At 31.9% G+C, this 19,728-nt stretch overlaps 3 protein-coding genes across 6 annotated transcripts; 2 read left to right on the forward strand and 1 right to left on the reverse strand.

Moving 5' to 3' along the window:
- Window positions 1–1,489: 1,489 nt before the first annotated feature.
- Window positions 1,490–7,900, forward strand: LOC103497387 (FRIGIDA-like protein 5). Of its 4 annotated transcripts, none has more exons than XM_051079536.1 (5): window positions 1,499–3,518; window positions 3,970–4,533; window positions 5,265–5,449; window positions 5,579–6,191; window positions 7,629–7,900. In XM_051079536.1, the coding sequence occupies exons 1-4, from the start codon at window positions 1,670–1,672 to the stop codon at window positions 6,173–6,175; spliced, it is 3,195 nt and encodes a 1,064-aa protein (XP_050935493.1). In that variant the 5' UTR covers window positions 1,499–1,669; the 3' UTR covers window positions 6,176–6,191; window positions 7,629–7,900. The 4 variants fall into 4 exon arrangements, with proteins under 4 accessions (XP_050935492.1, XP_050935493.1, XP_050935494.1 ...); XM_051079537.1 differs by lacking the exon at window positions 7,629–7,900 and adding an exon at window positions 6,578–7,196; XM_051079538.1 differs by lacking the exon at window positions 7,629–7,900 and having other exon boundaries at window positions 5,579–5,948; window positions 6,027–6,428.
- A 6,645-nt stretch (window positions 7,901–14,545) lies between these two features.
- LOC103497386 (glucan endo-1,3-beta-glucosidase 13) lies at window positions 14,546–16,317 on the forward strand. The gene is made up of 3 exons (XM_008459553.3): window positions 14,546–14,894; window positions 14,973–16,055; window positions 16,161–16,317. Exons 1-3 carry the CDS (start codon window positions 14,813–14,815, stop codon window positions 16,190–16,192), a joined length of 1,197 nt encoding a protein of 398 aa, XP_008457775.2. The 5' UTR covers window positions 14,546–14,812; the 3' UTR covers window positions 16,193–16,317.
- An 830-nt stretch (window positions 16,318–17,147) lies between these two features.
- On the reverse strand, window positions 17,148–19,728 carry LOC103497385 (probable esterase KAI2). The gene is made up of 2 exons (XM_008459551.3): window positions 19,158–19,728; window positions 17,148–17,747 (listed from the first exon to the last, which is right to left on the reverse strand). Exons 1-2 carry the CDS (start codon window positions 19,523–19,525, stop codon window positions 17,303–17,305), a joined length of 813 nt encoding a protein of 270 aa, XP_008457773.1. The 5' UTR covers window positions 19,526–19,728; the 3' UTR covers window positions 17,148–17,302.

The raw sequence follows: 19,728 nt of genomic DNA on the forward strand, positions 1-19,728 counted from the left end.
AGAGAGTTTATTTGAAATATTGCTAAAACATAACATATTTAGATAAAATCACTAATAAATACAAACAAATAAATTAAATCATAAAAAAATATTAAATAATTAATAGTATAAATACGTAAGTTTTAATATGAATAACAAAGGTAGTCCAATTTATTTATGATAAATATATTTTAAATTAATGATAAAATCAAATTTGTTCATAAAAATTTGCTAAATCTTATCATAAAAATAATTGAGAATTTAAGACATTGTAGTAGATCATTCATCTATGACCTTAAATTTGGGCACTAATTAAGAACTAAATAAAAGAACTAATAAAATAAATGGTGGCAGTGTGGAGATGTGAGCATTCCTTATTTGCTTATCCCCTTCCTTATTCCAAAACTTAAGTGTCCTAAGAACCTAAACCCATAATCAATTGATATACGAAAGAGTCTCCACATTTCAAAATAATACACGTGGGAATGCTTTGGAGAATAAAATAATATATTTTTTGTATATATAAATAGGATTTATATATATTTTTTAAAACAAAAAAAAAACTTTTAAAAAGGTTTAATTTTCATAAATATAACATCGCGTAAACAAATCAAAAAAGTCAAATCTTTTTTAATATTTCAAGTTTGCCCTCTCTTTCTATGTTCTTTCTAATCCTCAAATTTTGTTTTTCTTTCCATATTCATTCTTTCCTATTTCTGTTTTAATATTTTTCTGAAATCATGATTTATTTTCATTGAATCATATACTATTTTGTTTTGTTGAAAATTATGTACCAAACATAAAAGCTCTTATATTATATTTTCTTTTGTTCAAAATGATATATTATTTTGTTTTGAAACGGTGGTACGTTTAAATTTGGCTATCAAATATTATATTAGTACTTGCATTTATTTGGTATAAGATACGGTAAAAAAGTCTTCAAAAATACGTGGGTTGGTGGTTATATTTGGTATTTTAAATTTTATTTTTATATTTCATAAACAATTTTAATTTAATTGGTTAAATAATAATAATAATAACAATAATAATAATTTTGAAAAGAGTTATAAAAGATAACAAAATATTTTCTCATTTTCTAACTTTAAAAATTTTATTTTCTTGTTTAAAAAATTTATGGAATATATACAAAGATTCAATGAATGTAGAAGGAAAGCTTATTAACTGAATTTGAAATTAAAATATTGGATGTAAATTAAAATTTTGAAGGATTTAAATTGTTAAGATAAAATTAGTAAAATTTAGGATTTAGAGTGATATAATTATTAATATTTCAAAGTTTGAAAAGCAGCAAAGTTATCGGAATTAAACGGATAAATTTAGAATAATCACACAATCCGAGATCTCCGTACTGTCGGTTACTTAAGGAAACCAAAAAAAAATACATTAATTAAATTAATCCTAATCTTTTCCTACTTTACTTATAATTCTTTCTCTCTTTTCTTTTTTGTATAAATATGGGGACGACTCGTGGGACAAACAAAAGAAAGAAAGAAATATTCAAAAAAACCTTTTCTATTTTCACTTCACCACTCTCCTACCTCTTCCGATTTCCATGACCACCTCTTCTCTTCCATGTCCCCATATCTAGGGCTCTTCCTATCGGTAATACGTTTCTTTTTTTTTTTTTTTTTCATTCTTTCTATATTTTGATATAATAATTACTCTGTATATGGAGAAGATTGCTTCTCATATGAAGATTGCTGAATGGAAGCAGAGTAATCTCTGCAAAGCTCACGAGCAGTTACATTCGGAAGCTTCTTCGTTTCTTCTTTTCAGTCTTCAATGGAAAGATTTGGAGACGCATTTTGAGTCTACACGTGACATGATTTTGACTCTGTATGAGGAGGTTGAGCGGCGGGAGAAAGTTATTCTCTTGAAAGAAGAGAAGTTGGTGGATTTGGAGAAGGAGTTTGAGATGGTTCGAAAGAGGATTGAGGATTGTGAGCAAGTTATGGAATTGAAAGAACAGAAATTGAATAGTGTAATGCAGTTAATTGAACAACGATCGATGGAATGTGAGTTGAAGGAGAAGAGTGTTGAATCGATAACAGCATTGCTTCGAGATCATGAAGAAGAGCTTGCAATCAAGGTTAAGCAGTTTGATGCAATCCAAATGGCAATTAAAGATAGCAATGGAGAACTCAAACTGAAAGAAAAGGAGCTTGAGACAATTCAAAATATGATTGCCACTAAGTGGAAGGAGAAAAGATTAGATAAGATTGAAAAGACTATAAAAGTACGCACCTTTGAGCTTGATCTCAAAGAGAAGGAATTTGGTGCAATGGAGAGCAAGTTGGGGGTGCTTTGTGAAGAATTGTTATCAAAGGAATCAGAATTAGAATCCATCAAAAGTTGTATCAAGGAACATAGTAAAGAACTTGATGTGCAGGAAAAGCAACTTGATGGCATCCAACAATCTATTAGAGATTGTCACAATGCTGTTACAATGCTTACAAATTATGTTAGTACCATAGAAAAGGCAATCATCGAATGCTCAAAGGAATGGGAATTGGAGGAAAATCAACATGATTTGCTGCAAGAATCGGTAGATGAGTTGCCATCAGTGGTGGAACAACACGATTCCATTTCTTTGACAGTTGGTAAATGCCTTGAAGGTCTAAAATCTCAAAAAGAGCATTTCAATTTGTTGAGGAAATCCATAGAAGAGCGCTCAAAGAATCTCAAGAATAAAGAAAACGATTTTGAGAGACGGACGGAGGAGCTCAACAAGAAAGATGAGAAAGTGAGCCTGTGTCTAAAAGAGATTGAATCTTTAAAAGCAGACATGGATTCACATATATTATTACTGGAAAAAGGCCGTGAAGAACTAAAATTAAAGGAAATACAACACAAGGCGCTGGCTGAGGAACTTGAGTCAAAAGAAAAAGATATCAGTCTAGTCAGAGCTTTGATGCAAAAATGTAACGAAAAGGTAAAATTAATAGATGATCCAAACAATCTTCACTTACAAGTAAAAACTGAGGAATATTCAGGCTGCAGACCGGCAGGCAGTTCTAATACTTCGAATTTTCCTACTGGATCTGCCTTAGATGGAAAGGTTCTGCTAGCTCTCTTATGTGAGCATCTGAAACTGCATGATTTGGTGCGCACGGAACTGATGATTACACTTCAAGCGTCTTCCGATCCTGCTAAGTTGGTTCTAGATGCAATGAGATGGTTCTACGCTACGCATACAGTGTCTAAAGATGCAAAAATCGATTTTCATAATGTAAAAAGGGGATGCATTTTGCTGTCTGAACTATTATTGAACATCTCACCAGAAATCACACCTCCACTGAAAGAAGAAGCTCTAAAGCTGGCAGGCCTGTGGAAGGCTAAGCTGGTGATGCCGGTTGAGAATCACGCGGAGGTAGTAGCATTCTTGCTACTTGTTGCTAATTTTCGGTTGGCCTCCGATTTTAATGCGGATGAACTACAAATTCTTCTGAATTCTGTTTCACAATATAAACAAGCATTTGAGTTATCCCGAGCACTTGGAATTGGAGATAAATCATCTGGTAAGCAGTATATGTTCTTTTTTCATCATCTTTATTATCATTTATTACTAATTGTTGGCAGAGTAGTTTTGGAAGTATAGTTATACTAGTTATTACCTTGATATGCTTTTGTTGGAATGCATTAAATCAAGGGGTCGTCTTGGCTCAGGTTATGAGTCGGTGTCTAGGGGTGACTGTCTAGTGGCGGTTGCCCCCAAAACCCAAATTGTATTTTCATATTTATGTATTCAGGATGGTTTTGGCCTTAGCGTTTATAGCTTATAGATCTCTGTACGTTTTTTTTTTCTGCTATAACGTATGCTTCGGACCCCAAATAAGTTTTGTTGTCACTCATCCTACTGTCTTCAGAGTTTGTGAACGCTAGTGTAGTTACTAAAATCAAATACTAATTCATGCTGGCTGGTTTTTAAAATTTCTAATCTCTTTACCATTTGTTTCTCATTTTATTAAGAGGTCTGTGCAACTCCTACTCCTACCCTTGTTGAACTAGAGCAACCTAACGAAGTGCTGGTCTCTTCCTCAAAAAGGGAGCAGCTCAGCATGGAACCAAACGAGAAGAGATTATATTTACTTCTGAACAAGAAGTTGACTGGAACAAAGTTGATACCAAGTGTAATCTTATCAATTCTTAAACAGTCATTAGACCCTGCAAAACTTGTCCTGGATCTGATTCGAGGTTCTTTTCACCAACATTTGAAGAAAGAACAGTTAGGATTGGAAGAAAATTTCTTGAAGTGGTCCACACTTCTTTTAAAACAATTAAAGCAAATCTCACCAAGTATTTGTCCAAAGGAAAGAGAAGATGCAATGAAGATTGCAATTGACTGGAAACAGAACATGAGAAGTGATGCAAATGGGTCTATGGATGCTGTTGGCTTCTTGCAGCTTCTAGTGTCTTATGGATTGACAACTTCATTCAGTGGGGATGAGATTTTGAAGCTCTTTGAGAACATAGTGCTTCATGAACAGGCATCAGAATTGTGTTTGATGTTTGGGTATAAACAAAAGATACAAGGTTAGTTTCATTCTATGATCATTTCTAATTCCTGCACTCAAGTATATTGATACTCAACTTGCATCGACATTGGAGCTTCATACATCTTTTCGTGAACAAAATTCCATGATTCATGAATTATGAAGCTCCAAGGCTCAAGCAGGGCTTTGAGGCTTTTTCATTTTTGTTCCTTTAGAAAATAGTAATAAATAAGGGTTTTCCTTCTTGTGTTTGAGGTCTTTAGAAAGTTTGCTAAGCGGCGATGTGAGTTTTCTAGTTTGGTTCGAGTCTCCTCCTTGTTTCCAACTTTTTATTGTTTTAAAGACCCTTATGACAGAGATGTGGGAGCATTGGTTGAGGAGTCCTTTGTCAACCAGTCCGATGGGGAGAAGGGTCGATTTCTTTGACTTTTTAGAGGTGGAGAGGACCCTTATGAAAATTTTAAATTGATACAACACATTTACCTTGATATAACTATTAATTTAGGGTTTAAATTCATACGATCCCAAGATTTGGAGTTTAAATTGATATTTATACTTCAAATTATGAGAAACAACTAGATTTGGTTTGTTTACAAAATTTGTTCACAATTTTTGTAACAAATATGAAAAGCAAACTCAGAACATTACTATGCCCTATCACATTTAGGTTTTAAAATTTTATTTTACATAAGAAGAAAAGATTTCCAATATCATCACCTCCAGTTCAAACCCATTCTAATGGTGACTCCCATAATTTTTTTTATTTTGCAGACATTGTACAAAACCTTATTGGAACAAAGCAATTTCTCAAGGCTGTCAGGTTTGTATGTGGATACAAGTTGGAATCCTTTCGACCCGTACAGATCCTTAACGAATATTTACAAGATGCAAGGAATGCCACTGCGAAAGCCAGCAAGAAGAAGAATACAGGTCAAGAAGATGTACATGCTGCCATGGTTAGTTCTCTGTTCTGGAGGAATCCTCCAAGATGAACGTTGCCTTCTATTCTATCGATAACAAAGGCAAGAACGTGGAAAAGAAATGTTTTTTTTTTCTTTGCTAAAAGGTTACTCTGACTGCTACAGGATGAAGCCATTGATAAGGAGATAGATGCTGTAAAGTCGGTAATTTCATGTGTCTCAGAGTGTAACCTCGGTTCTGAAATCTCATCTCAAGTGCTTGAAACCCGTGTTGTTTCACTTGAAGAGATGAGAAGGTTGAAATACAATAGCCATGGTCAACCTACAAGTTCGACCGCTCCAAAACCACAACCATCTAAAGCTTATACCGAAGTACAATGCTCAAATCCGACTAAGGTTGACAAGAAAACGCCAAATTGGGAGAAGTCCAATGTGCAACAATTGCACCCAAAACACCATCAATCCCGAAAACAACATCCTTCTACCCACCAACCCCATCAGCAACATCCAGCACCACAAAAGGTGCAAAAGAAACGTAAGTTTCAAAAGTTTCAAAATAGTTCAATGAAACGCCCTCGAAAGCAACCTCGTCAAACTAGACCTTTGTTCTCAGGTTCATCGCCAAGAGTACATGATGAAACATCAATGTTTCAGCGGTACAATTCAAGGTTTACTGGAATGAATGGGCTCTTTGGTTTCCATGAGGGTGATCGTGAATCTCCTGAACATGGAGATCATTATCCACGCTCAACCAGGCCTTGACATAACCTATGGCGAGGTATGCTTTCCAACTAATTTAATTTTTAACATCTATCGAGTAAATTATGTGTAAATGTCTTTAGGAGTAGTCAGGAGCTTTTGTGTCATGGTTGCCTTCTTTTTTGAGAAGGCTACTCTTTCCCTGCTGTCCTTATAATGAAACTTATATCGATAATGACCACCCAAAGTGATTGATATAATACTCTTTTGATTATCAATGAATGTAGGGAAAAAAAGGAATTGTAGGCATTGATGACATCAATTGTACAAAGATATGATCCGAATTTATGTACTTGTGTTTTGCTAAAAGAAATAAACGAACAAAAAAAATCCTTTTAAAAATTTAATGACATATAATCTCATTTTTGACGTTTTCAAACTATACCATAATTCCTCTTTCCTCAGGTTCTTCATCATGTCAACGTTCCTTGTTGGAAGCCAACTGCCAACAATGGCATGTTTGTCTCTTTTTTCTTTTACCCACTTGTCCTTCTTCCTAGGGTGAGCCATTCATATTGAAAACCATCGGTAGTCAATTTTAAGCACTTTAAAATCAATGGTTAGTTTTTCAAATATAAAAAACCGATTGTCAGTTGGCCAAAAAACCTAAAAAGGGCTAAATGGATGAACATGATGGTTCTACGAATGGGGTAGAAGGGAAAGTGAAGACCATGGAAGGATCTACTTGGAGATGTCCATGGTATGGGGTAGGAATGGCTTCCTCTGTCATTGGGAAATTCCCGAGGACCGGCTTTCTCGGTTCATATATATGTGTATATATATATATATATATATATATATATATATATGAGATATTAATTAATTTAATCACTATAAATGAACAAAAGTACCTAAATAGTTAAATAGGGCAAAGATATAATTAGGCTCCGCTCGGGATTGTTGTAGCCTATGAAACACAAACTTCATCTGAGGCCAAGAATCTACTTTCCATGTACGTATTTGACATGTGCTTTGACGCATATATTTTTATATTGACATATTTGACACGTGATTTGGTTTTCATGTAAGATGTATACGACATGCGATTTGAAGTATTTATTTTCTATGTGAAGGAGAAAGATAAACAATCTATTTAAAATGATGATTATTTTGGCCAGGAATTTGTGGAATTTCTCTATGTTATATGAAAATTACAAACACCCCTTATACTACCCTCTTCCCATCCCACACTTTTTTACTTATCCAAATGATTTTCTCCATTGTTGCAAAATATTTCTACAAAAATGAAAAATATTATTAAAAAATTTATTATTATTATATTTTATTGTTGGAGATCAATTATAGTTTTTATGATTATGGATTTACATATCAAGATTTGTCCTAGAATAAAATTATCTAAAAAAATTTAATACATAATAGTTTAACTTCGATAATTTTAAATTTCTAAAAATTTCAATAGATTCAAGATAACAGTAAATTCAATAATTTTATGCAGCAACGTAAACATGTAAAGAAAGTGAATCGATGGCAAAAGACAAGCAGATTTTCTGAAACTCCCAAAAGCATCTTGCCAATTTTCCTGCTGCATTTAGCATTGTTCATATGAGTTTTTCCCATCTCTCTTTCTTTTCTTCTTTTTTAATTTTTTGGAACTAGATGGTTCCAAAGGTATGTGATTGAGATTGTCTTTTCGATTTTCTGGTAGCAAAAACTTGAGTTTCTATATCGAAAGGGGTACTATATTTATGGTATAGTTATAGACGGATGTTCGTACCAAATTCAATTAGTGGCATGACTTTCTTCTTGGTTGGCCTTTGATGATGAAACTGAGCTTGATGTTGAAGATGAAATGCGGATATATCCATTGATTGATCATTACTTAATGTTAGAATATAACCCAACAGGAAGTTGATGGGTTTAATTAAAAATTTGAGCTTTTCCATTAAGAATGGCTTGTTTCTGCTCAAAATAAACAAAGAATATATTCATCACTTTTTTATATATAGTTGGTTGGTGATTACATTTTTATAATCTTATAGCTTATTTTTACAACTATATTTGAATGTTTAGGTATTAATAACGTTAAAGATCAAGGGTCTTTTAAAAAATATAACAAAGCAACAAAATATTTACATGGTATAGAACAATTTCGAAAAAGAAAAAAGTTCATAGGTTCATCGTATAAAATATCAAAAATATCTTGTCAACCACGTCGTCAACAATGCACGCGCAATATATTTGCTACATGATCGTTTAGATATGACTACAATTTATTTTTTGAATTCTATCGTTTAATTTTATTACACGATCGTTTAATTTGGTTAAGTTTAAGCGTGGTCCAAATCTAAGTGATATTTTTTTTCAAAATTTGGTACATAATCGTTTATTTTTTTACACGATCTTTTACATTTAGTTACTCCAATCTAAATGATTTTTTTTCAAGATTCTTTATACACGATTTTTTAGATTTTACTATTTTTTGTACATGGTCGTTTAAAAGAAGAGGAAAAAAAGAAAGACGATAGAAAGAAATTGCAGTGAAAAATAAAGAAGAAGAATAAAAGAAAGACGATGGAAAGATTAAACGACGTAAAAAAAATGAAACATAAGAAAGATGATGGAAAAAATCGTAGAAAAAAGAAGAGGAAAAGAAGAAAGACAATGAAAGAAATCATAAGAGGAAGACAATGAAAGAAATCGTAGGAGAAAGACGATGGAAGAAATAGAAAATAAAGATAGAAGGGCAAACTTGAAATATTTAAAAAAATTGCTAAGGACTTTATTACATAGTCCATAAATAGTTTGGTGTTTTGTTATATTTATGAAAACTATCTTTTAAGATTAAGTCTCAAATAGAAAAATAAATTAAAATTGAGTTCAATTTTTAGAATAAAGCATTTGAACTTTGGAAAAAAAAAAGATAAAAGAATGCTAAACTCCATATAATTAGTTAGGAAGTCAACTAACTCGTACTACCTTGGAGGGGAATAAAACAAGATATATGAAGGATTAGACTAAATATATGAAGGATTAGACTAAAACGTCCAATAAGTGCGATCGTTTCTCAATTTCTTTGATAAATCAAAGTTTGCCTTAATGCATTAAATCTATTTTGCCAAATCATATGATATGAATAATATATAATACCATAAGTAAAACATTGAGTTTAAATCAAACTAAATTTCATGCTTTATGTTGCGTTTATATCAACCGATAATGATCACTACTAAAATGTTACGTTCACATTGAGTTTATATCTCAGTTTTGTCAATCATTTTCGTAAATCATATGGAAATTATTCCTTTTAAAATTATTCATCATAACCCATATGGAAATCATTTCTTTTCAATTCCTTCGTCGTAACTCATATCGCATTGTATGCATTTTGTGTATAACATAATTATCTCGCATAATTGTTTTGCATGTTTAATTACATCTTGGTACCATTTTCCTTAGCTCAAGTATTTACCACACTTTTTCGTCGAGATGCAGCTATGTGGAGTAGTCTCAAAGCATTTAGCAAGTTCTATCAATTCCACTACACATAACGCGTCTTCTTCCAATGCTAAATCACATAACAAGCAAAAGGCATCTCATGTACTACAAGAAAAGGGAGGTCTCCTGACGCACAAAGACGTCGAAAAATATACGAAAAAGCATCGAAAAATTCTTTTTCAACGCATAAATCCACATTGGGATCGGAGTTGGGGAAAATGAGTCGGGAGAGGATCTCTTGACACACAAAATATAGCGTCGGGAGATCCTCTATTTTTTTAAAAAAAATAGCTTACATTATTAAATGGAATTTTTTTTTTTTTGCAAAACCGAGAATGTGATCTAAACAAACAAATGGAAAAATTAGCAAAGCTAAGACAAAATTAGAAGTAGGATTTAAAATTTTAGAGCAAAGTCTAACTTAAATAAATAAATAACTAGAAGAGATAGGGGCAGCAATGGCATCAGTGACATCGGAAGGGAGGACTGTGAACATAAAAACAAAATTTACATAATCAACAACAAATCCATAACAAAATGAACATAGTTTAAACATTATTGATACAAATCCACAAAACAATCACAAGTTTAATTATATTTCTAATACCTAAACCATTAAAGATAAAAAAAAAAAAAAAGAGATTGGCTTATTGTCGACGAGGGGCGGCGGGCGAATGCGAAGACCGGACGACGAAGATTGACAGCGAAGACCGGATGGTGGATGGCGACGAAAATCTTCTTTCTCTTTCGGAAGTCTGAAATCTCTCTCTCTCTCTCTCATTTTTCAGCTTCCTTTTAAATCTTACAAACATATCTGAAAAATGGGTTTTAAAGGAAAACTCCCGACGCCGTTATGCATGGAGTTGGGAGAAGTTAAATATATTTAAAAAAAAATTATAAACTTCTCCCATCGCTGGTCCTGATGAATCACTAATGGCGTCGGGATCTTCCATTACTCTCGATGCCATTTCCAACGAACCAAAAATGGTGTTGAGAGCTCCCCTTACTCCCAAAGACATCCTCGATGCCATGCAGGATGCGTCGAGAATCTCTATTTTTTAACTATTGAAAAAGTTTCATAAATACCATTGAGCTAAAAAAAAAGTTAAAAAAATACTACATCAAATTTTATACCAATATTCTCGCCAACCAAAATAAAAACCTAAAATTTAAGTTAAAAACTTTAATTATTGTTGTAATTAACCAACCGTTATTGTCAAATAAAAAAATTATTTGACAACACCTGATAGTCTAATAGATTTATTGATCTAAGATATTTTTTGTTTGACTAATAGTTTTAGTATAGGAGAAATTTTTATTTTCGAACTTTATAAGATTTTGTAGAATTTTATGTTTTAACCAAGATTTAAAATATCAATGTTGAGTGATATATCAAAGTCTTAACCATTAGCAAAAATTCTTACGATCGTAATCAAATTTGTAACAACTCATTCTTGTCGAGACTTAATTTGAGGCGAGAAAACCACATGGTCGAGCACCACGACACTAATCGTTGGATCGAAGACATTAAAACCCTATCTAAGAATTTCCATTCAAATCCATTTACATTTTGTCATTAGGAATTGTAAAATTTGATATGGTCCCAAAGTATCCCAAGGTGGATTGTAAACCAAGTCGAAAAGGACTTCTATGCAAAATTTCCCCATGTGGCTCCATATAAAGTAAAATTTTATTTCAAAAAAAAAAAAAAAACTTTATAGAAATTTCGATTTTCATAGATATTTATGTAAAATTTATAAAAAAAATTCTAAAAAAATTTAAATTATTTGAATAAACATATATATTATTTATATTAGTATCATTTTGATTTTTTTTTTTTGTTATTCATGGATTTTTTAAGATGCAATGGTTCTTTCTATTGGTTTCTGTAAAAGATCATCGATAAAAATACAGACATATCAATGGAAATTTAAAACTATTGTTTTAACTTAAAATTTTGATTTTTATTTTATATGTCTAAAAAATTTAGTGTAAAAATTGAATTAATGAAGTTTTTTTTTATCCGTTTAAGGATATTTAGGAAACTTTTTATTTGTTCATGGGTATTTTTGAGATAAAATTTTACCTATTTCCATTTTAAAAAAAAAAAAAAAACTAATGAGAAAGATATTTTGGAAGCACACAAAAAAATTTGAAATTTGAGATGTTTTTTTTTTTCTTTTTTAATAAATAATTTAGGATGGAAGAAAATAAAAATAGAATATTGTGTGTTATGTAGGTCCCATGGGAAGGGGGTGGTGCCTTCCGTATGAGGCTGATCTCTCCTCCCAACCCAAAGGGAAACCCAAATGGTTTTGTTTAGTGTTCCGTATAAAGCTGCAAAATTACCCTTTTTTTTTTCATCATCATTTCTCAACTTCTTCTTCTGTCTTTCCACTTTTTCTTCATCCCTTCCCCCCAACCCCTTTCCCCTCCTCTTTTCCATCTCCATCCACTAACTAATTTTGTCTCAACACCCAAACACCCCAACACCTTCTCATTCATAACCAATTACAAAATATTCATCTCAAAGGATAACTAAAATGCCTCAAAAGAGGCTTAAACATCATCGCTTAAAGGCATGCATGCACAACAATGCACTAAAAAGAGACAAAAGTAAGTCAACTGTGTGCTCGACCTCAGTATTATTAATTTCCTAAGCTATTAAACCGTTTTGTTATGTATAATCCGATTGTATATGGGGTTGGGTGGCCTTTTATGCAATTCTCCATCTATTCATCTTTTATGGTTTTAATAAGCATCAAAATCATTTTGTTTCCCTTTTTCCTCTATGTTAAATATGATAGGGGCAAAAAGGGGAAATTGGTAAAGGAATAAGAAGTGAGAGATAGGGAGCATAAAGAGGGATCAGAAGTTGTGCAGCCTTCACACTTCCCATCCTATTCTCTGCTCCCTCCTCCCAATGCCTTTCTTTCTCTTCTTATCCACTTTTACCTTTATACCCCTACCTACTCTCTCTTCTTTTTCAATTTCTCATTCCCTTTTTCACATTAATTTCTTCAAACTAACTAAGGATCCTTCCATCAAAATTTAGAAACCAAAATCAATCAACCAAGCACATCTCTCTTCATAATTTATAACCGACCATAACGTAAAACATTACTTGCCCTTTTGGTTACCTTCAAACCGAAAGAAGTAGACCTAACACTTCTTAGATTAGTACAATTGTAATTCTTTTGATTCTTCAACCGAGAAAACGATGAGGGTTTGAATTAGCTAAATCTTTAATGATTAATTTATACACTGTACCTCAATGTTAAGATTCTATCCCAATCCTCGTTAGGGTTTATTTTACTCAAGTTATCGACCAACACCAACTACCTACATATATCTCAATAACATTAAAGGGAAATAACATATTAGATTTTTCACTTCTATATCAAATGAAGTATTAAATGACCTTATAAAGCTAACACTTCTTTTTTATTCTAAAACACTTTTTTTTTTTTTAATCCTTAAAGTTCTAAAATGACATATTTCATTCTAAAACTTTATATTTGATTTATGCTTCTGAAGTTGGCATCTGAGTATTAAGAAAAAACATCATATTCATTATATATACTAATAGTCAACTCTATTTGACTATTCAAAACTTTAAAGAATTAATTAAAAATCATGGTAAAAAAAATAATAATTAAAAATCAAATTCGAACATTAGGAAACAAACAATCATGCTGCTAAAAGTCAATAAAATTATATATTCTTTTTGATATGATAAATCAATGATAGACATCATAATAATACACGAGCATCAAACAATCATAAATTTAAAACTATTTAGAGTATCATTAATAAAATCGTATACTTGTGATAAACCAAATAACAAATGGTCACGCAAATCTTTAAAAAGAAAAAAAAACCTATGAAATTTCAAAGTGAAAATAGTGTATCCATTAAATTAATTCTTTGAAACGATTGTTTTTACTTCAAGTCACTACTTTTATTTTGGTATTATATAAAAAATCTCTAAATTTTATATCTTATCTAAGAAATAAGTTTGAATTTTCAAAAGTACCCTTAACCTAATAAAAAGAGTTCAAAGATGCCATTACTCTAAGTTTCGGTTTCCAAATTTCAAACATTTCTAGAAAATTCTTACTTAAAAAATTTTAAAACAAATATCCTTACTATCAACATAAACAATTAGCAAGATTGATCACTTTACTGACAACAAAAGCACCAAAGAGTAAGCATAACTCTTAATCGGTAGCGATCAAGAAGTTTGCAATTCAAATACCCGTTTTTTTTTTTATATATAAAAACTAATTATATTATTTCCTCAAAACCTATTTAAAATACTTTTATTTATTTTTTAGAAATTCTCAAAACATAAATATTATTATATGAAAAAAAAAAAAAAACTCTCATTGGTAAAATTTCCCTCTAATTTAATTTTTGTAAGAACAAAATACCGCAAATAATAAACCAAAGAAAAAAAAAAGGATCCATGAAAGCAAAAGGTAAAATTCCCAAGATGGAAGCAAAGTCTAATTTGTACCTTCTTGAAAAAAAATTCTTTGAAATTCAAGAAACTTAGCCAAAAATAAAAGAATTTCCATCATCAATTATCAACGAACTAAGAAATCCAATGAAGAAAACCAACAACCTTACAATCTCATAAAAACCAAGTAAGTAACTTATGATTTTCCTCAATTTGAAAAGCCAAAATAACATTTAAGCAATAAGATTCTCGACGATAATGGAATGGATTGAAACAAATGATCTTAAACTCCCCTCAATTGCTTTCATTTCCAAACAAACGAATAGAGTAATCAATTAGTTAAGGTTACTTTTCTTTGAATTTCATATTTTTACAAAAATCCCATTTAAGGAAGAAGGAAAATAACATTCTTTCATCATTATAATTCAGCTAATTTAATATTTGCATTGAAAAGTAAAGTTCTAAAAGCACTTCACATATTAGGATTCCAATTCCAAGGAGGTAGCTTAGAACTCCATTCCCAAGCAACGGATATATTTTGCCATTTCATGTAATTTGGAAGTGACGAGTGGTTTTCTCATTAGGCTTTCTCTTTACTCTCACTATATATAAAGCTTTCCCACACCCTTCAATGGAGGACATGGCCAGGACTGCTTAAACAACAACCTCTCCATAGTTCCCCAAGTTTCCTTTTTTTTCCCCCCCATTTTTCAGAGAAGAAAATGGTGAAGAAGATGAAGTTTTTCTCTACCTTCTTCCTCCTCCTCTTCTTCTTCTTCTTCTTCTTCCTTCTGGGTCTTACTAGTAAGCTTCTCTCTCTCTCTTTCTCCTTTTACATCTTTTTACTTTCTGTCTTGTGGGTTTATTGTTCTGCCATGGCAGCTGCAGGTCAAGAATCAATTCAATTTGTGAAGCTGGAAGAGATAGTTTCTTCAGGGGTTTATCCAGCAATGTCTGCTTCTGAACTCCCTGTTGCTGTTTCTCTTACTGATGTTGAACTTCCAGAAGTTTCAAGCAGTGTTTTAATGGCGGAAAGTTGGCTTAGAACCTTTGTTCTGGCTCACTACCCTTCCACTAAAATCTCCACCATTGTTGTGGGAAATAGTTCTTTATGCAGCAACAAGAATAATCTAGATACTAACAATTTACACATTGTGTTGCTGTCTATGAAGAATTTGTTTTACTCCCTCACTAGATGGGGTTTGGAGAATCAAATCAAAGTTTCTACTCACTTCCCAAAAGATTGTTTCCACTCTCAAGAGGAATCCATTCAGAATATGGTTAAGCTTGTGATTGAGTTCATCCAAAGTACTAACTCTACATTGAGTCTCAAGCTACCTGAGAATGTAATTTCTCTACATGAAACAGAGAGTTTCATCTCCACCCACACGAACAAATTTGGATTTCTAAAGCTAAACAAAGTGAATTTATTAACCAGCGTCTCAAAACAAAGAAACCCCATTAATAGAAAGCTCTCTTCATTCATGGAACTCAAAGAATACGATCCTTTCTTTACATCAGAGCCACCATTGCCATCGGATCTCGCCACACCCCCACTTCCACCAGAGTCCCAAATCGCATCACCGCCACATTGGGGCTTCGCCGCCGCCCCAGAATCGCCTCCGTTCGTGGTACCCGCAAGCCCGCCGATGGGATTTACTCTGCCTCCATGTAATCCAGACCAAAACGCCGGTGCGCCATTTCCACAAACAGGTGGTGTGCAAAAACTGTGGTGCGTGGCGAAACCAAGTGTTCCAGCGGAGATTCTTCAGCAGGCGATGGATTATGCATGTGGGGACGGCGGCGCCGACTGCCGGGAGATATCGGCGGAGGGTAGCTGCTTTCATCCGGATAGTTTGGTGGCACATGCGTCGTACGCTTTCAATAGCTACTGGCAGAAGAACAAGAGAAGTGGAGGAACTTGTAGCTTTGGAGGAACTGCCATGATTATAAGCTCAGATCCAAGTAAGAATTTGTCTGACTTTTTATGAATTTTTTCTTTTGTGTATGAATCAATGTTGAATTTTGATGAATTGGGTTTTGTTGTGTTGATTTGTTTTCTCTTTGCAGGTTTTAATCACTGCCGGTTTGTTCTAAGCTAAAGTTTTTTAGGGATAATGGCGTTTAGTGTTTGTTCTTCTTCTTGTTCTTGTTATGTTCATCTTCTTTCTTTCAATAATACTTTATAATATCAACTTTGAAGAGACTTTGTGACTTCGGCCTTCAAGATGTTTTGGTAATTTTGGTTAATTTAAAGATGTTTAGTTTTTATACTTCTAAATGTTATGCACGTGTCAAGACTGATTTTGAAATAGTTATTATAATTTTTCCGTGACTTGAACGCATGATTAAAAGCTTTTTTTTTTTTTTTTTTAAATTGTTTTATAAGAATCACTCTTTTCTTTTATATATGTATTTTTAAAGTTTTGTGTTTGATTTTGATCTATTTATTTAGTATTTCAAAATTAAACAATTTTAATACGTAAGTTTGAGTTTTGTTTAGGTTTTTCATTTCAAGACTAATTATGATTTTTATGTTAGAATTTATACAAAATGCCCACCTATTTTTTTAATACATTAGTATCTATTATTTAATTAAAAATAGTAAAAAGTTCTTATTTCTAACTTTGATGTTAGATTCATTTTCTTTTTTTTGTTGTACAAATTTGTTGTCAAGTAAATGTTAGATACGATTTCTTCTATCCAGATTTTGGTATCAACGATCATCATAATTTTTTAAGCAAAAAAATCATTCCTCGACAAAAGATTGGTTATGGAGCCATTTAATTTTCAAATTTTCAAAGAAAAAAAATGGTTTTACAATAATGATATGACAAGACATAATTTGGTAACTACTTTAACTTTCGTTTTTAAAATTCTTTAAGTGTGTAAAAATTTCTTTCTACCTCTAGATTTATTATTGCATTTGTAACAATGTTATCTGGGAATTAAGCCAAAATTTTAAAACTTAAAAAGTACTTTTTAAAAACTCTTTTAATTAAAAAAAAATTGAAAAGCATGATAAAAACAATTGATAAGAAATCAAATAGGCTCAAATTTCAAAAACTAAAATGACAAGTCCCGAACACAATTACATTATTGGCATAAGAAGGAAGTGACATGGAGTAAAGTTTCCCAAACATCCATTCCTAACAAATCATAGATGAAAGAAAATAAAAACATAGTATATACACACACTTACGACAACAAAATTAGGTTGCTATGTCATACTTAATGTGCTTAAGAAGCACCGGAATCACAATATTAGGCGAGCTTAGCTGAGGCAAGTGCCCGTCTGACTCCATGACTTCAACAATGGAGTCGCCACCGAGGTTGCGGTGGAGGTACTCTGAAACGACCACTGGAACCGCCATGTCCTTCATACTTTGGATGATGTGACAAGGGACGGTAACAAAGCTGAGTATGTTTCTCATGTCACTTTGAAAGATGGTCTGCGCCACGCTCAACGCTATGTCTGGACGCATATTGAACAGGGTTCGACTAAACTCTTGAACTGCGACGGAGTCCATATCGCCACCAACAGCTAGCGGGGCAAAGCCGGAGCACCAAGCCTTGTAATTTGACTGCATTGCTTGGAATAATTGCTCTAGATCTTCTTGCTCAAAGCCTCCAAAATAGTTTTCATCGTTCAAGTACCTATGAAAAATATAAGTATATATTTACAAAGAAAATGAATTTTGAAAATTTGTTTCTTTCGAGTGAAATTGTTGGTTGAAAACAACATATATATTTGTAAACCAATGCTCGACCACACAAAATTAAAGAAACAAAGTGTTTGAACACCAACTTTAAGTAAGCGAAATGAACTATCTTAAACTTAAAATCGTCGACATTTTCAACTATTTTTTTTTTATTATATAGTTTAGTATTACTTATCAAAGCAATTTACACATCATACACAAATTAACTACGATAATAATCACAAATGATAGTAACAAATTACAGTCCCAAACTTTGGTTTTAAAAAAACCCATTGTCATTTATAATAATAATAAAGTTTTATAAAAAGTTATTTGCACTTTTTGAAAAGAAAATACATTTTTCTTAAAAGAATCATTGAAATATTGGTCAAACTTTTCAACTTTTTCCACCACATAGAGACAAAAGTTTAAAAATATTTCTAGAAATGTCAAAGATTTTACTACAATTTAAAAATTATTTTTCTATACTAAAAGGTAAAAACTATTAGATAATTTACTTCTATAAAGATTACCTTTCTTTGTTTTCTTTATTATATACTTTTTAAAATCTCAAACATAGTCCTTTCAAGTAAGAACATGTCACAAACAAGTTAGTTGTTTCTTTTGTTATTCTATTGACATTAAAATAAGTTACCTTAAAATGAATATTACATAAAATCATAAATAGTTTTCAAACTTAAACTCATATTTTAAATCATATATGTTCGTTTTTTACAATATATGGGTAAAAGATTATAACATTTAAAGTTGAGTTAGACTGAAGTTGGTCTATGCTTTGATTTTTTTAAGCAAATTTTGTAATTTAAATTCAAACGTTTGAATTCTTTACAAATATCCAAAAAATAATAACTAATTTTTTAGGGATAAAAGTAAAAATAAAGAAATTGTAAAAAATATAACCTTTGACAAAAAATTATAATAAGTTTTGTATTTTAGGTGATTTTGTTCTATAAAGTATAAATAATTTGTCAATTTTTTTCTATTTTTGAAAAATTTCCATAAAAATATAGTTTAAATGTTTAATTTTTTTTTTTAAAAATAATTACCAAACCTAATTAAATAAAAAAGAATGTGACATTTGCAATTGCAACTATATTGATTACCAAAATAATATTGGAATAAAAAAAGAACATTACATTATTAATAAATTTTAGTTTGGAACAAAGAAAAAACACAAAATTAAATTAAATAAAATTATCAATAATAAATAAAATATCATACGTCATTAATTATTCCCACGTTTGCACATCATCTTAACCACAAAATATAAAAACAATGATTAAAAAACAAAAATTCCATACCGGCGGCTTCACACTCACCGGCAAAGGGAAGAAAAAGAAAGTACCTCGGAGAAGGTGAGAGCATAATGATCTTCTGGAAGAGATCAGGGCGAGTAATGGAAGCAACGGCACCAATCATGGCAGAAACAGAGTGACCAACAAAAACACACGAATCAACACGAAGTTCTTCCAAAATGGCGAGAAGATCATAAGCAAAGCCTTCAAGAGTTCTGTACCGCTCGAAATCGAAATAATCAGGATTAGTAGTTCCAGCACCCATGTTATCGTACAAAATTACCTTGTAATCATCAACTAGATGTGGAATTAGGTGTTTCCACACCGATTGATCTGTTCCGAATCCGTGCCCTAGAACGACCGTCTGGTGTCCGCCGCCTATTACCTTCACATTCTGGGCTTCCTCCGCGATTCCCATGCTTTGATTTTAGAAGGGAAGAAGAAAGAGTTGCGTTTTTCTGACTTTGTGTTTTGTTTATGGGTTGTTGTTATTTATTCGGGTGGAGGACGAGGCATCTCCATAGTCACACATATTTATATTAAACACATACTTTTCTCGCAATGATGATAATATCGTTGTGTCCGGGTTTTGTTCCACTGCTCCCCGTTCTACTTTATCGA

The sequence above is a fragment of the Cucumis melo genome, chromosome 11 (assembly GCF_025177605.1).
Source record: "Cucumis melo cultivar AY chromosome 11, USDA_Cmelo_AY_1.0, whole genome shotgun sequence".
Classification (NCBI taxonomy): domain Eukaryota; kingdom Viridiplantae; phylum Streptophyta; class Magnoliopsida; order Cucurbitales; family Cucurbitaceae; genus Cucumis; species Cucumis melo.

Coding starts and splice junctions, on each gene's coding strand:
- LOC103497387 (XM_051079535.1), top strand. CDS start 1,670: ATGGAGAAGATTGCTTCTCATATGAAGATTGCTGAATGGAAGCAGAGT. Junction 3,519..3,969: donor AATTGGAGATAAATCATCTG/GTAAGCAGTATA, acceptor CATTTTATTAAG/AGGTCTGTGCAACTCCTACT. Junction 4,534..5,264: donor GTATAAACAAAAGATACAAG/GTTAGTTTCATT, acceptor TTTATTTTGCAG/ACATTGTACAAAACCTTATT.
- LOC103497386 (XM_008459553.3), top strand. CDS start 14,813: ATGGTGAAGAAGATGAAGTTTTTCTCTACCTTCTTCCTCCTCCTCTTC. Junction 14,895..14,972: donor CTTCCTTCTGGGTCTTACTA/GTAAGCTTCTCT, acceptor CTGCCATGGCAG/CTGCAGGTCAAGAATCAATT. Junction 16,056..16,160: donor GATTATAAGCTCAGATCCAA/GTAAGAATTTGT, acceptor TTCTCTTTGCAG/GTTTTAATCACTGCCGGTTT.
- LOC103497385 (XM_008459551.3), bottom strand. CDS start 19,525: ATGGGAATCGCGGAGGAAGCCCAGAATGTGAAGGTAATAGGCGGCGGA. Junction 17,748..19,157: donor ATGCTCTCACCTTCTCCGAG/GTACTTTCTTTT, acceptor TATTTTTCATAG/GTACTTGAACGATGAAAACT.